Raw genomic sequence first — 16,344 nt, 5'->3', positions numbered from 1 at the left:
AAACTGGCAGCCAAAGAAGCTGAATTCTTTGGAGAAATTGAATAATGCGTAACCAGCACGAAACAAACAATAGATATGTTTATTATTATTATTATTCCCCACTTTTTGGAACAGTTTTTGCTAGATCATGTCTAGGCCATTTGCTCACCAAGTAAAAAAAGAGTAATTTTGAAAAGTAATTGAAATTTCCACATTGTGTTCAAAATGCTTTTTATAGACTCTCAGTACATTAGATCCTCAGTCCTCACAGTAACAGAGTCACATTTATTTTAAAAATCAATCTTTATAGATCGGAGCTGCTCTGTCAATGGCTATTGTCTTCAGTATTGCTGCTCTGTCAGTACCCGTATTCTGACACTGCAAATCTCATTACTGAATTGTCAGAACAGACCTGTAATACCCTTTATGTATTTATAATGTACTTTTGTTTGTAAAACAATTTTTTAAAGTTTAATTTTAATTGTTTCAAGTTTGTATGACACTGACTGTGTGTGGTCCTCGTCTTTGGGGCCACTCCATCTGTTCATATACGCTCTGCTCTTTTATCCCCATGATGGTAGTTCCAGCTGTGTCTGTCTACACAGTCACTTCATTTATTTTCTCTTCTTCCCAAAACCCTCAAAGCCTTTATCTCATTCTGCTCTGTGCCTGTGCTTGTTCCTTATTTTCCCGGTATCTTCTCTCTACCTGCAGCCAGTGTCATTTCCTCAGTGTTCTGCTGGACAGTGACTTTTGGGCTGCTTGTAACAACATTTGGATTCCCTCAGTTCTTCTTGATTTAGCTGCATTCTTCACTTTTACTTATTCCTTCAGTTTTTCCAGATTAAATGCGTTTCACTGTGTCCTATCCTTCACTCTCGCAAGTAGACATGTGCTCACAACAGATTCAATGAAAAATTTAAAGCCTGTTCCAAAACCTAGAGAGTTGCTCTTGCAGTCTACTGAACCTGTCCTAATTTCGCACTAGATGTGTACTTTCAGTCTAATGGTTTGGCCTAAAGAATGTACCTCAGGGCCAAGGACCCCCCAAATAGGAAGATCGCATTGCGAGTAACTAATATACAAAGGCATACACACACACACACACACACACACACACACACACACACACACACACACACACACACACACAGTCTCTTCTGCTCTACAAGGTGGCATTTATTTGATAAAAAATACAGTAAAAATAGTAATATTGTGAAATAGTATTACAGTTTAAAATAACAGTTTTTTTTTAAATTGTAATTTATTCCTTGGATCATTCTAATATGCTTATTTGGTGCTGAATAAACATTTCTTATTATTATCAATTTTGAAAATGGTTGAGCTGCTAAATGTTTTATCTGGCCTTAATGGGGCTTGTTCCTGGAACTCACATGTATCACAGGTCAGCATGTTGTCAGGCAGCTCCTCTAATGCACTGTAGGAAATATTGAGCTGACAAAAGCTAAAACTGTCATGGAAATATATCATGGACAAAAATTATTGTGCTAGAATGCTTGATCCACAGCAAATCAAAACCTCTGCAGTAGTGCTAATATCCAGTTGTGTCAAAAGGCTGATGTTATTTCAATATTTCTTTTCAGAGTGGGAAAAAAACTGTCAAGGCTGTGCTTTGGGTGTCTGCTGATGGCCTGAGAGTAGTGGACGATAAAACTAAGGTATGTGTGCATAGAAATTTTGTTGTACATCCATTGAAAGCGATTAATCAAGGGTCAAAAAAGTCTTTCATCCCCGAAAAGCTCCCAAGCCATCAATTAGCCGAGTCTATCAGTGAGAGAGTAGGTCTGTAGGAAACAAAACATGCAGTAAGAGGAACCTGGCAGACCTCCAAAAGACCCGTCACATGACCATCCGGCTTCATGAGACATCACTTAGACTGTCTCAGACACAAGATGACTTTTGAGGCCAAGGGTTCCCGTGTCTCTCACGGTTGGGTTTTTCTTTTGAAAGTTGGAGGATTAATGTAACATCCTTCCCTCACACAAAACCCGGAAAGTTAACCAGAAAAGGTCAAAGGCCTCACATAATGAGTTTTCAGCTCACATAGTAGAAGGCGGAAGGCCACAAAGCTTTCTTTTTTGTTTCTCGTAAGGGCTCCAGACTCAAACGTCCATTCATTATGCCCTTCTAGTAATCCTCCCATATGCATATGAGTCAGCACTGCCACCTAATCCTTCCTGCCGCTGTCTCACGCCACCTGTGTGTCCTGTCCCTCTTCTCCTTTATCGTGCTAAACCTTACTTCAGGGCTGTGCAATTAATCAAATTTCTTCTTTCAAATTTGTCTTCCAACAATAGTGAAACATTATAATTGAGATAAAGCGCATTCCATTCCTCTACATCACTTTTGCCCCTCCTTAAAAGCCTAAACTTAATGTCCAAATCAGTCTAATCATTGTGACTGCCATAAAATGCAGTCTACTGCAGGACATTGCTTGATATTAAAGAGTTATTAAGAGCATATTAAAGGCCCGTTCACACCAAGAACAATGACGTTAATGGCACAGAGGAACGATATCGTTGGAATCACTTTCAAAATGATTTTTTCCAGCTGATGAACGATGAAAAGATTGACAGCCAATCAGAATACAGTGGCAGACGACATTACTGCAGCACATGCTTATAATAAACAGAACTTTATCGTGCATAGATGTGGATGCTAATATAGTTATCAATATGGTTATCTTCATTGTTGTCGTTCTTGGTGTGAACAGGCCTTAAGCTGCGAAAGAAAACTCAAACTCTTCCCCAGGTGAGTTTCAGTGTGTGCGCTTCGAGACGGAGCGAAACACGAACAAGCGAAGTATACCTTGGACTTCGGGTGTGTTACTAAAAGGTCAGATGTGTGTCAGTATATTGGATCCATGTGTTAGGTCTTAAAGTGACAGTAGCCTAATATACCTACTGCCGTCTGTCATTACTGTTGATAGAACTACAAAAGATAAAGAGGAAGTCACTCACTGTTCATGACTGAATAACTTTTATAGCTTGAACAAGAATCTTTAAGAATCATCTTTTTTATTGTATTTGTCATTTTGTTTGTGATTAGTTTTTTATTGTATTTCTGACTTGTCTTCAATGAATGTTTGAGGACTTTTTTTTACTTACATTTGGTATCTACATTTTTTATATCATAACAACCCTATTTCCAGAAAAATATACTTAATATATATCACTATTGTGAAAAAAAATATATGCATAAGATCTTGGACATATCTCCCAGTCCTGATCATTTAAATAGCCGTAATTACAATATTGACCAAAACAATTATGATTAGCAGCCCTACTTGGCATGTCAATTTTCATTATAGTAAAAGGGTTATTGATTACAAGACCAGACTTGTTTTTGTTAGTAAAGACCAGACGGTCTTATTCCTGACAACTGAGATGAGTCAGCATTCATGAATCCATAAAGTTCTTCCCGTCCACTGTAAACCCCCGTTATCCCCCCAGGACACATTCATCCATGTTCAAGCTTTTAGAAATCTGACCAGGGCCCCTTCGGTCAGTAATTGGCTTACAATGAATGGGCCCCTCACCTCAACCCAGTCCTCCTCTGCTTCACTGACCCCTCACCTACCACTTCTACACTGTTCAGCTCATGCATTATGTATTTAGTGTGGCCCCTAACTAGGAAACACTAGCCACTGTTACAGTGGGAGGTCCAGGCTACACAAAAAGCTTTAGTCATGTTAGAACAATCAAAAGGACTAAAACGGTACAATGTGGTTGGGTCATGGACAAATAAGAATAAATAAGGAAGACCAATCTTTTGGATACAATAATTCAAATAATATTTTAAAACTGAAATCACTTTATCACTATCTCAGTACAGTTATACCACTTTTTGCATAAAGAAAAAAGAAAAATAAATAAAATTTTTAAAACTGGACCTTCAAGGAATTGGACCTTCCTAAAAACTCTCCTCAAACGCTTGGTAAACCTCAGATTTTATAGTTAAAGGTACACTATGTAACTTTTAGCTCTCTAGCAGTTTAAAAACAAAACTGCATGCATTTTGTGGAAGAACATTGTTTTGGTTGTGCTTTGGCTCTGACATGGTCCTTCCTTGAAAACAAATTCCAGCACAGCGCTACAACAACCCATAATTAAACGACCCTTCATAATAGATAATGCTTTACAATGAACTCTGTTAGAGAGCTGCATATAGCAATTTATGTTGAAAAAAATACTTCGCCTGTTGAGTAATAAAAACGCCATCTTCTCGCCACTTTTACATTTCTTATCCCTCAGTTCTCGCCATCTCCGAAAAGCAATGCCAATGTTGATTCTTGTTTTGTTACGAGCTCTGTCACATTCTCTCTTTGCCAGCAGAATCTCCTCTGTTCTGAATTTTTTTTAAACAGGTGATTCCCCGGAGGTTCGAAATTTAGCGGCTACATGTCGACCTTTCTTGCTCGTTGTGGCAACTAACCTCTGCCACTCACACCATACACGCGTCAAAATAGCCGGAGCAACTTTTCTCTATTTACGGATATGACTAAACACGCACGGGCGATTGACATATGTACGATTTTGTACATTTTGAAAAAAAAAGTTGCATAGTGTACCGTTTTTTAGCCGTTTTGGTTGCTATGATACGGAATATCCGAGGAAGTAATGTGTTACTAGTATATGATTTTGCAGATAGTTTGATTTATCAACAATTACTGAGCATTAAAATGCAATAATACCAATACCAACAATACTTCTCCTCCATTGTTGTTTTGTCATTGTTCAAGTATGTGACATTTTGTTGGTGTGGTATTTGTCCCACCCCTCCTCCACTGTGATTGGACAGCTGGGTAAAAAGTGAAGTGACAAGCACTGTGTTTTACCGAAAGTTGAACTTTTTTCAACTTTCGGTGGCCAGAAAAATACGACACGCACCCTTCCAAAAATATTTTCCAAGCACTAGTAGTCCCTGGAGGTATTTTAGAGCTTGAGTTGAAGCCACTTCCTTGAGCCCCTCCTGGGGACAGCAAGCCAAATACGTTTAACCTCAATAGTTAAAGATCTATGGTGGCAAACAAACTTATTATAGTGTTATCAATGCAGTCATCAGTTTGCCTAAAAGAACACAAAATGTTTGTTCTAACATTTTGAAAGAACTATCTCTATCATGAAAAATTAATAAGACCCATTGTCTGTATAATTATAATATGTACAGTAATAATATGAAACCCAATACAATAATACATTTTTGAATAAATATTGATGAAATGGAACTAGGCACTTCCAAAATACTTCTGTCCCAATCTGTCCCTTTCTTATTTTCTCTGTAGGACCTCATTGTTGACCAGACCATTGAGAAAGTGTCTTTCTGCGCACCTGACCGTAATTACGATAAGGCATTCTCCTACATCTGCCGTGATGGAACGACTCGCCGCTGGATGTGCCACTGCTTCATGGCCTTGAAGGACTCGGTGAGGAGAACCCAGCGGGGATTAATTCTTCAGCCTCTGTTCCCTGCAAAGTGGGATTAAGATAGGGATTATGGCAGTGTTATCTCAAGCGGAATAACCGCTTAGAGACTGTTATCTGCACTTGGGGCACAGAGAAAAACACATTAAGGATTAGAATGGAATGGAGTTTTGATTAGGAGCCCAATACTATTCTAGACAAAAACAAACTTTTGTGACCATATCACGTTTCTGTCCACCCCATAAAAAAACAATAACAGAACTGGATATGTGAATACAGACTAACCTAGTTAGTTAGTATTTTAGATACAGTACTTCCAATCAGTACTTTCATTCCAAAGTTAAAAAGTTTAAACAACCTTTAAAACATAATACATAGTTACATACTTATAAAGCATTATCTTCTTTTCGTTTCAAGCATAAATCTACAAATATTGACAAAAAATAAGCTTAATTTAAGATATAATGTCATACTGTCAGCAGTATTAAATATCTTTAAATATATATTTGTATTGTTTTTTAATAAAAAAATGTATTATTATTATATATAATATATTTTTATCTTAAATTGGTCTTAGCTTTTCAAAATATTTTAACTGTCAAATAAAATAAAAAAGCTCATTTAAAAAGATTTTTTTAAGTGTACAGTGTTGCTGTGATGGGTCACACTTTAGATTAGGGTCCAATTCTCACTATTTACCAACTATTAACTATGATTTTTGCCTCAATAAATTCATAATTACTGCTTATTTATAGGTAGTTGTTAAGTTTGGGTATTGGGTAGGATTAAGGGATGTAGAATATCATGCAGAATAAGGCATTATTATGTGCTTTATAAGTAATAATAATCAGCCAATATCCTAGTAAAGGCACTTTTCCACTGTGTGGTATGACTCGACTCGGCTCGCTTTACTATGCATGCTAATAAGCAACTAGTTAATAGTGAGAATTGGACCCTAAACTAAAGTGTTACCTCGTGATGTAGCATCATCCACAACATTTTCATTATTATTATAAGACTTATGTGAAAAAAAATCAGAAGTTTTAAATATCTTTAAAGTATGTATTTGTATTTTGTTTTATTAAACATTATTTTTAATATTATTATTTTTAAGAATATATATACTATGTTTTTATCTGAAATTTATTTATTATTTATTACTTGAACAACAAGACAAAAAAGCTCATTCTAAATATTTTTTGGTGTTTCCACAATGCTAATGCAACTTTAGGGTGAACGTTTGAGTCATGCAGTTGGATGCGCCTTTGCTGCTTGCCTTGAGCGGAAGCAACGCAGAGAGAAGGAGTGCGGGGTCACGGCTTCCTTCGATGCAAGCCGGACCTCGTTCGTGAGGGAAGGCTCCTTCCGCATCTCCTCTGCTGGACAGCAAAGTGACCGGGAGGACATCATGAAACAGCTGCAGGACAAAAAGAAAGGTCAGTCTCGTTTCCATTACCCTCAAACACCAAAGGCTTTCTTTGTACAAATGATGCTGATTAGTGAATCTCCCTCTCTGCAGAAGCATGTTATACTTCTGCAATGCCACCTGGAAATGCTTCTCCTCCAGAAGGAGCGGCTTCACCTGGGGAGAGGGCGGAGCCAGGCGGGCCTCACGCCATCCCGCGCCGACACGCTCCTATCGAGCAGCTGGTGCGGCAGGGCTCCTTCCGAGGCTTCCCTCAACTTAGCCAGAAGAACTCACCTTTCAAACGGCAGCTCTCCCTACGCTTGAATGATCTCCCATCAACCCTTCAGCGCAAGACGGACTTCCAGACCAAGAACCCAGGTGAGTTATTTTTGTGTACTCAGCTGTGTAAGTGTAATGGAACCGTAATGTTGACCCAGTAATGTTTACCGCCTTAACTTTGTGCGCTCTGTATCATCAAGTGGACTTTGGCATTTAAAATGTATCTAATGCAGAGCCTGCATACAAATATGTATAAAGGACCATCTCAGAAAACTCTATTTCCATTGATTGTACCCATAAATTCATTTGAGCGTGTATTCTAGACCATAAACTGCTGCATTTACCTAGATCTGTTATCTATATGAGGGATCCTTCCATTGGTCCTTTTTTATGTAGCGCTCTATAGATAACATGTTTTGCACAGAATTATGCTGCTGTTTCTGTTCTCTAGCTTAATCCCCTAGACTAAATTCTAAAAGGGGAATTATGGGTCATGTTTTTAACAATGCCATCCATGAATAATAAATATAAAAATAATAAATATGTAGGAAGTTTGAGGACATCATATTGTATGTTGTACAATATGATGTCCTCAAACTTCCTACATATTTATTATTTTTATATTTATTATTCATGGATAAATATGTAGGAAGTTTGAGGACATCATATTGTATGTTGTACAATTGTTTTTCTTCATAAAAATGTTCCTTTGTAGTTGTGCAAGCAAATTTGATATGAGGAGGACTGTAATAGAAAGCAGATCATTAAAAAGTTTTTTAACTGCATTGTTGATTCAGGCTATTTTTTTTTTATTAGAAATCCTATTTTAAAATTCGGTGTGATCCTGATAATCTGACAATTATTGTCAGGCTAGGGTTGATAACCGATATATGGTTGATAATAAAATTCTATACTATACTGTATTAAAAATAGCATTATAACACACTACAAATTACATTAATAGTTTTAAAAGCCACAAATGAATTTATTCAACAATTTGAGAATTCAAGCATTATCATATCACATATTATAAACCTATACGTATAAATAAAAGTTTGAAGTTGGTAAGATTCTTTTTAAAATATTTTTGAAAGAGGTTTTACCAAGGCTGTATTTATATGATTAAAATACAGCACAAATTGTAATACTGTGAAATGTTGTTACAACTGTTTTCTATTTAATATATTTATTCCTGTGATACAAAGTCGAATTTTTAGCAGAATTACTCCAGTCTTCAGTGTCACATGATTTTTATATTATTTATATAATTTCTTTATATGTATTTTATCATTTCAATATGCTGATTTGGTGCTCAATTTCTTATTATTATCATTATCAATGATAAAAAACCCGCTGCTTAATATTTTTGTGGAAACCTCTTAAAGTTTTTTTTCAGGATTCTTTGATGAATAGAAAGTTCAAAAGAACAGCCTTTATTTGAAATATAAATCTTTTGTAACATCATAAATGTCTTTACTGTCACTTTTGATCACTTTTGATTCAAAACAGTATGTTATATCATAGATCCAGGTTATTGTAACTAGCAAAATCCCATAAACTGCATGCATGGCGCACCAATATGAGCCACACAAGTGTGATTGAGCTTCCCTATTGGTTTGTGTTAGTTCCAGAGATGGATCTGTCTTTGGCAGGAGAGGCAGACAGCATAAACGCTCTGTGCAGCCAAATCAACAACTCTTTCACCAAACCATCTGAGGACCTGTGTGCCAAAGCTATCAGCAACTGCTTGCCAGTTTGCAGCGCTCCACCTGCCATTCCCCCTCCACCTGCTCCACTGCAAGGTAACACAAACTGCATAACCAAACACAAACATATAGATATATTGCGAACAGGGGTTTAAAAGACACTTGATATTCAATAATATTATCAATCTGACTACACTGACTCTATTGAGCTGGATGATGACTCTATTGTCTTCCGTAGAGCTGCTTTATAGATGAATCAAATTCATTTCATAATTTCATAATTGACGAATTTTGCAACATCGACATTAAATTGAATCAACATTGAACTGAATTGAGGTTTATAACGACACTATTGTCTTTTGTAGAGCTGAATAGCTGAATTAAACAAATTTTAGAATTGATTAACTTTAAACTGAACTGAACTGAATCAACACTGAGTTCGTCTCATATTTCTGTATTTCTGTGTTTCTGTTAGTTTCCTGTTAATTTCTGTGAAGCTGTTTAACTGTCAGTGTCCTGGTAGCGGGACTCTAGAGGCTAGATTTACTAACAGCTTGCACTAGTCCAAACCCTCTTTTGGCGATAATAAATTACTGTCAGGATTTAGACATGCAGTGAAAAATTTTCGCTGAAAAAGCGTGGAAAGGATTATTTTTCCGTCTGGCTCATTGCATGTGCATTTGTTGGAGTTTCCCTTTCATATGCAAAATTTATGGGAGGAGAGTAGTACTGTATTTAAATTAATCATACAAGGTGATTTACTAAGGTTTGCGCTAGACGATTTAATGGTATTTGCGCCATTATTAAAAAAAACAGATGCTAATTTGCTCTTGGTAGATTGCGTTGGTCATTATGGAAATGATCCGGCTGCATTGGTGTTCTTTAATTTGCGTAGATCACGTGCCGAACATTCCACTCCCGTTTAATAAATCAGGCCCTAAGTGCGCTCCATATTTATTCACTTTTATCCCTATCACATATTTTAGTAATCATCAAAAATTAGGTATCATTCAAAAGCTTAAACACTCAAAATTCATTCTGTGGAAACCATTTTAAAACTGGACATTCTGTTACCATGAAAGCAGGGGCTCCTCCCCCTAGTGGGCGGTCTCATGTTTCAAATTTGACAAAATTTACTCCACTATTTTGTATTCAAAACTTTTTCTAATCTTGACAAATCACATATCGTTGAAAAGGTCTTAGACTCAATGTTATATATTTGGCCACTGTTTTGCGATAGAAGTTTTGTCGGTTTTGTGACTGGAGCGTGGGTGTCACCCATTTGCTTTTTAGCGCAATTTTCCACCGGACAAAATTGCGCTTGTTAACTCATGATTTCTGTTCTGTCTGTGCGCACCAATCTTGCACTTCTATCTACTCCTCAACCAGACCACCTAGAGACTTCGGGGTTTCGGCATTATGTTAAGGAAGGTCTAATCTCGGGAACGCACAAAAAAAAATCCAGGAAAAGATTTACTTTCTCTTAGTGTTGTGATCCCATGAGGTGAGAAAATTGCGCTAAAACACTCACCGAGTTTTTATTACTTGTTTTGGTATATCACCTAAACAAAATCTCACAGGAACCTCAATTTTTGTGATATCAACTTCAAATTTGGAACACAACTTGGTTAGACATACGGCTTTGATTTTCGAACAGTTTTAGAGTTCAAGTTATTCTGTAAAATATACATTTTGTATAAAATATAAAATGTTAAGTGCAGTACATTTGCTTTACAGTAAACAAACTTTTTTACACTTTCTTTTTTTTCAAGTGCTTTTACTTGAGCAATTATCCGCTGAGTGTCTTCCAAACCCAAAGCATTCATGAATTACAAGCAGTTAAAGGCCAATTCACACTGCATTGACAGAATCCGACAGAAATCAGACTACAGCACGTCACTTCTCAGACATTCTAACGGCAATCCAGCATGTTCAATCCGCGAAATCAAGCTCTGACAGACGCCAACAGATTCCGACAGGGGTAACACTCGATTCGACAAAACCTGACGAAATGTTTATTTCTGCCTGTCGGTGCGGTGTGAATTGGCCTTAAGTTTGCATAGTACACTTTCACGTCTATGCTAAAAATGGGGGCTTACTGTTAACAGGTTAAAACAATCTGGATTGTTTAAAATGCTATATAAATAAAGGTGACTTGAATAGTACAGGCATATTTTAACGTTCTTATCCCTCCCGTTGTTCCCCAGCTACAAGCTCATGGGTTCAAACAGAGCCTGCTGTCCAGTCTCCTCCTCCCGTGCCTCAGGGCGGCCACAAACGGACCCCATCTGAAGCAGAGCGCTGGCTGGAAGAGGTGGCTAAAGCGGTGAAAGCCCAGCAGCAGACTCCACCTGCTCTACCGCCACCACCCACTCAGCAACCTCCACCCATGCCCACCATTCCCATCGCGCCTGGTTCCCTCCCCACCTCAGTGCAGCCATTCCCAATGGCCTTTGACGTCACTCCCGCACCTGTCGGCATGTTCGCCCAACAGCCTCTTCAACCGGCTTTTGTACCTATGCAGGCATATATGCCCACTCTGGCCAACAGCATGACCTATCCCAATGCCAGTGTGCCCGTGGTGGGCATCACACCATCGCAAATGGTAGCTAACGCATTCTGCTCTGCAGCCAGCACAGGGGGCGGAGCAGCGATGGGAATCGGGATGGGGCCTAAGACAGGTACGCTTGGTGGTGGCCAACATTCAGCTTTCCCCACCCTGCCCGGAGGTTTCCCAACCACCACATTCGCCTCTCCTCCAACCGTCAACGGCCACCCGCACAACTCCTTTCCATCAACGGCCGTGACCACCAGTGTTACTCAAAACGGTAGTACCATAAAAAGCGGTACTAGTTGGCCGATGGAGAGTCTGAATCCGAATCCCACAGGCAGTTCCCAGGAAGCAGAGCATTTTGAGGCGAAGTGGGCAGCTCTGGAGTCCAAATCGCAACCGAAGGCGCAAAACCCTTTCTCGAATGACTTACAAAAGACTTTTGAGATTGAACTATAATTGTAAGGAGACTCTGAAAGTTTGGAACTGTTTCATAACCAATTCCCCTTCCCCTTTTTTTGGTCTCCGAATGGGTTTTCTTACGCTCCTGGTCTGTTTGAGGACATTGGATGTTGTAAAAGATCATCCGGTTGCATTTTGTGTCATGAGTCAAGACTCAAGATTTGGAGAACGGAAAGACAGTCACAATGGTTCGGCACTTACGGGACAGCTTAAAAGAGAAACCTGCACATTACTTTCACCAGTAATGACCCTTTTACCTAAAGGAAATGCTGAAATTAGGGGATGGTCAGAATCTATTTATTGTTTTTATCCGATTATAATGGTTATTTTAAATCAGATTTTAATTATTCTTGGGTTTCCCTTATTTATTTTTATTGAACAGGGTGAAAAATTACAAGTGGAATAAATTGGCTACTTGAAAACCGAGTCACCAAATTATAGATTTAAAAATAATTTGAGCTACAGTATCTTGTTGAACAGTGAGTTTACTTTGTGATGTAAATAGCATGCTTTCAGTTTACTTTTATTTATTGCCCCTTCTGTGGCCGTTTAGTTTCATTCATTTCAAATGAATCAGTCGTGACCATTGAAGCATCAGCTCTGAAACAAGTGGATACGAAAAGTTCCACCAACAGGCACATTCCAACCCTGACTTAACTATTGACACCCATAATGCAATGAAAAACTAGACCAAAATGCCAGTGTAGTAACCTTGACCTTTCTTTATTGACATGGAACCTTTTCTGGAAAAACTTTTCTGAGGGTTATAGTTTTATTTTTTATAATATGTTTTAAGTCGACAATAACAATACCTTCAGTAGGGTTCATGGGGCTTCTCAGTTATTAAGAATGTATTTCAAAAACTTTGTGACCATTCTAGGGCATTAAAATTACAAAATGGGTTAGAATGGGTGGTTGTGAAGAGCAACTGTATTAGAAAATGTTAGAAAAGGGTTGAAGAGGGAGGTTATAGTGTTCGTTTATGCAAGCAATGGAACGACTACACAGACTCTTAATGGGGCAGAGTCAAATTGTCCCGTTCATGCATGTTTAAAATATCCCATATTACAGTATGTTAAAACATTGAATATGCATATTAGTCTTGGCTTTCGTTTCTTATCACCACTGTTTTCACTCTCGCTGGTCTAAGAAAGGGAATAATTGTCTTTAATTGCAGGTGAATAATGTCAAGCATTCTACACAAAAGGATCTCATGCAGTTATTCTAAAATCAAATCCTTCTCATTCATGAGGTTCATATTTTCTCCAACGTTGTGCGTTTAGGCACATTTATCATTTAAAGAGGTCATATGATGCTATTTTAAAAGTTTATTTTGTTTATTGGGTGTAATGTAATGTTCAAAAAACACATTATTTTTCACATTTTGTAAATTATTGCAGTACCTCTATTCCCAGTCTGTCTGAAATGTTCTACAAAGCCCCTCCTTCCAAAAAGCCCAGAGCGATCTGATTGGCCAGTTGACATGGTGCGTTGTGATTGGCTATAAACCTCAAGCATGTGTCAGAAATGTAACACCCTTTACCATAACCGCAGCTTCAGTTTCCAAGGCTTGTAAACACACATTTATTAATGTCATTGGTATTACAGTATCAAGCACGAGTAAGATTCTGGAAATGTGGTTGATCGAGCAGATAGAACATAACCAATATAGCAAGCAGGACTTGAGCAGAACGTTTCACGGTGGTACGTTTTTATTTTGTACAACTTACTTTTCAGATAAAATGTCATGACGGTTTAATTAGTCATCTTCACTGTAACAACTTTAAGCCTTGAAGTGAGAGCATAAAATAAAGTTTAAAAAACATACTGAAGTGTATTGAGCTCTCCCTGGTTCAAGAAGCTGTCCTCGCTGTACACAAGCAAACTTTTGTTTTTTTATTGTGCAGGAACAGTGTTATAAATAAATCGTAACCACTTATTCCTAATTTCATCTATTTTCTGCTGGCCTAACAAAGGAAATTTGTTTTCGCATCCAAACACACAGCGTCTCCACGACATGATAACAACACTAGAATTCACTGAAGCCTTTCTTCCTTTCTTTGCGTATGCCTTTTTGGACAGGCTCAATATGCCACATCGTGACACAGACATTCCCCGAAGTAATATCTGGAATTCGATTGAGGTCGATTCGATAAATCATTTTGTAGGAGGCTTTGAAACTTTGCTGATCTGATGAAACATTAAAAAGCATCATGTGACCTCTTTAGAAATGCTCAATGTTTGTATATTTATTTTCATCAGAGTGTACTAATAAGATGTTGAATGATCTTTCTGGAGTGTGTTGAGCCTGCAAGGTTCAAAGCTAGACGATCAAAGTCAGACTGCACACTGTGCTCGATGAAGTGAACTCCACACACTCTTCCTGTGGAGACGGAATAGCAGTGGACATTCAAGGCAGGCACAATGTTTTTAACTCCTGTTTCGAAAAGGCCATTTTGACCGTAATGTGTTTTAAATTGACCTCCCGGTTTTCTTATCAGTTGTTTATTACAGGGTCAAGCAGGTCTATTGTGTGGCACAATGAATCTAAAAATTGTTCTTTTTCCAAAGACAATGCGTTTGTAATTCGGCCAAGCGATATGATGTATGGCGTTAAATGGATGAATTAATTCTACTCGATTGCCCTGGTCTTTTTGTCCACTCTCTCCCCCTTGACAAAATCTAGGTTTTTTCAAAACCAGGGAACTAAATTACCTCATGAAGTTGATTGTAAACTTAAGTGTAGTGATAACAAACCAGTGGAGTTTATTTTTATTCTTTATTTACAGAATTTTGTATTTAAACCTACATATTTCTATTGTAATTACATTGTATAAAAGATAAATAAATAATATAATATAAACAATGGTACTTTTGTTGGTGGCTTAATTCGTGTACATCATACATACATAGGAAGATGAAAATATGAATATATTGTGTATGTACACATATATATATATATATATACACACAAACATACAGTATTTATGTTACACACACAAAATTATATATACATACACACACACACATACACAATTACTACCATACTATGTGTGTGTGTGTGTGTATATATATATATATATATATATATATATATATATATATATATATATATATATATATATATATATATGAAGAGTTCAGATGCAAAAGCCTCTAAGTGTCATCTGAAATTTTCTTCTAGAATGGTCATTTTTATCAAGCTCGTATATTTAAGTTCAGTAATTTCACTTAAATGACAAATAATAGGTAATTTTCATTGCCAATTAAGTGAAATTACTGAACTTAAATATACAAGCTTGATAAAAATTATCATTCTAGAAGAAAATTTCAGATGGCACTTAGAGGCTTTTGCATCTGAACTCTTCATATATATATATATATATATATATATATATATATATATATATATATATATATATATATATATACAGTATGTATATATATGATGCAGTGATGTTAATTTTAGTATTTATGCATACCATGATGTATAAATACTTACATGATTTTACTTAATACTTAAGTATTTACTTATACTTAATGATTTTTTCATATCAGTATCAATATCAGTATCAGTATCATTTTAATTTGCTTTATGCTCAATATTAATTACTTTATTTTCAGTTTAATGACATAAAAAATACCATTTTCTATAGAAATTAGTCAAATGAATCTGACTACATTAATGTCTTCAGTATGGTCCGGGGCTATGAAACAAAACGGAATATTGTTGATGTGCTCCTCCATTATTTCACTATACTGTATGGTCCCTCTTGTTCTTAATCTAATAGAGCCCCTTGAAAAGATTTATGAATGGACTTTTTGAAATTAAAAAGTCACAGACCATCAACCACACAAACTGGCAGAACTGGTTATTAGTGCCTTCTTTGTGTTACAGTAGAAGCTGAGAATCCAAATTGTTAAATGGACCCAAGCAAGGCGCCGTGTCTTCCCCGGGGAAGCGTGAGAAAATGAGAGAATGCTTTCCGCGGTGGCGACTCTCCTCTTATTGTCCTGCACCCACAGAGTGACTGTATGGATGAGGGGGAAAACAGGACAGTGCAGGATCAGTTGCCATGGATACGGAAGCAAAACAGCCATTAATAATCATCCAAAAAGAGCCACAGTAAGCAGAAAAACACTGGGCCCCCGGATATAAATTAAACTGGCAAAGGCTTCCAGTATAAGAGAGGACACTGGTGAGTAGGCTATACAATGTTCTACACTGATGCATCCACAGCAGTTTTTGTGTTTAAAACAGTGGCCTAGATTAAGGTTCATCCAAAACATAAATAAAACAGCCTATCAGAGTGGTTCCAGTTGAAATAGTAATGTGTGAAATGGGGATTAAGGAATTACAATAATTCTTTCTGTTGAACTGGGATGTGCTGCTCATTGTTCTGACTGGCTGGAGCTCGTGGTCCGAGCATGTGCGTCTGCAGGACGAGATAAACAGCGTCCTGCAGTGGACTATAAGCTGTCCATGCAAATGATGTTACGCATTTTAAGAGACTG

At 37.3% G+C, this 16,344-nt stretch overlaps 1 protein-coding gene across 3 annotated transcripts in view; it reads left to right on the top strand.

Moving 5' to 3' along the window:
• numbl (NUMB like endocytic adaptor protein) overlaps window positions 1-14,673 on the top strand; it is a 45,642-nt gene extending 30,969 nt beyond the window's left edge. For 2 of the 3 annotated variants that reach the window (XM_081370246.1, XM_081370245.1), the window contains exons 4-9: window positions 1,584-1,658; window positions 5,285-5,425; window positions 6,655-6,859; window positions 6,943-7,209; window positions 8,736-8,912; window positions 11,024-14,673. In XM_081370246.1, coding sequence (XP_081226372.1) covers window positions 1,584-1,658; window positions 5,285-5,425; window positions 6,655-6,859; window positions 6,943-7,209; window positions 8,736-8,912; window positions 11,024-11,826 — 1,668 coding nt within the window. In that variant the 3' untranslated portion in view covers window positions 11,827-14,673. The remainder of the gene's footprint in view (window positions 1-1,583; window positions 1,659-5,284; window positions 5,426-6,654; window positions 6,860-6,942; window positions 7,210-8,735; window positions 8,913-11,023) is intronic. The other variant, XM_081370247.1, reaches the window with a different exon arrangement.
• The last annotated feature ends 1,671 nt before the right edge of the window (window positions 14,674-16,344 follow it).

Source organism: Scardinius erythrophthalmus (assembly GCF_964197995.2).
Source record: "Scardinius erythrophthalmus genome assembly, chromosome: 7".
Taxonomy (NCBI): domain Eukaryota; kingdom Metazoa; phylum Chordata; class Actinopteri; order Cypriniformes; family Leuciscidae; genus Scardinius; species Scardinius erythrophthalmus.
Note: the sequence above shows the minus strand (reverse complement) of the source record. Positions and strands in the feature narration are given on the sequence as shown.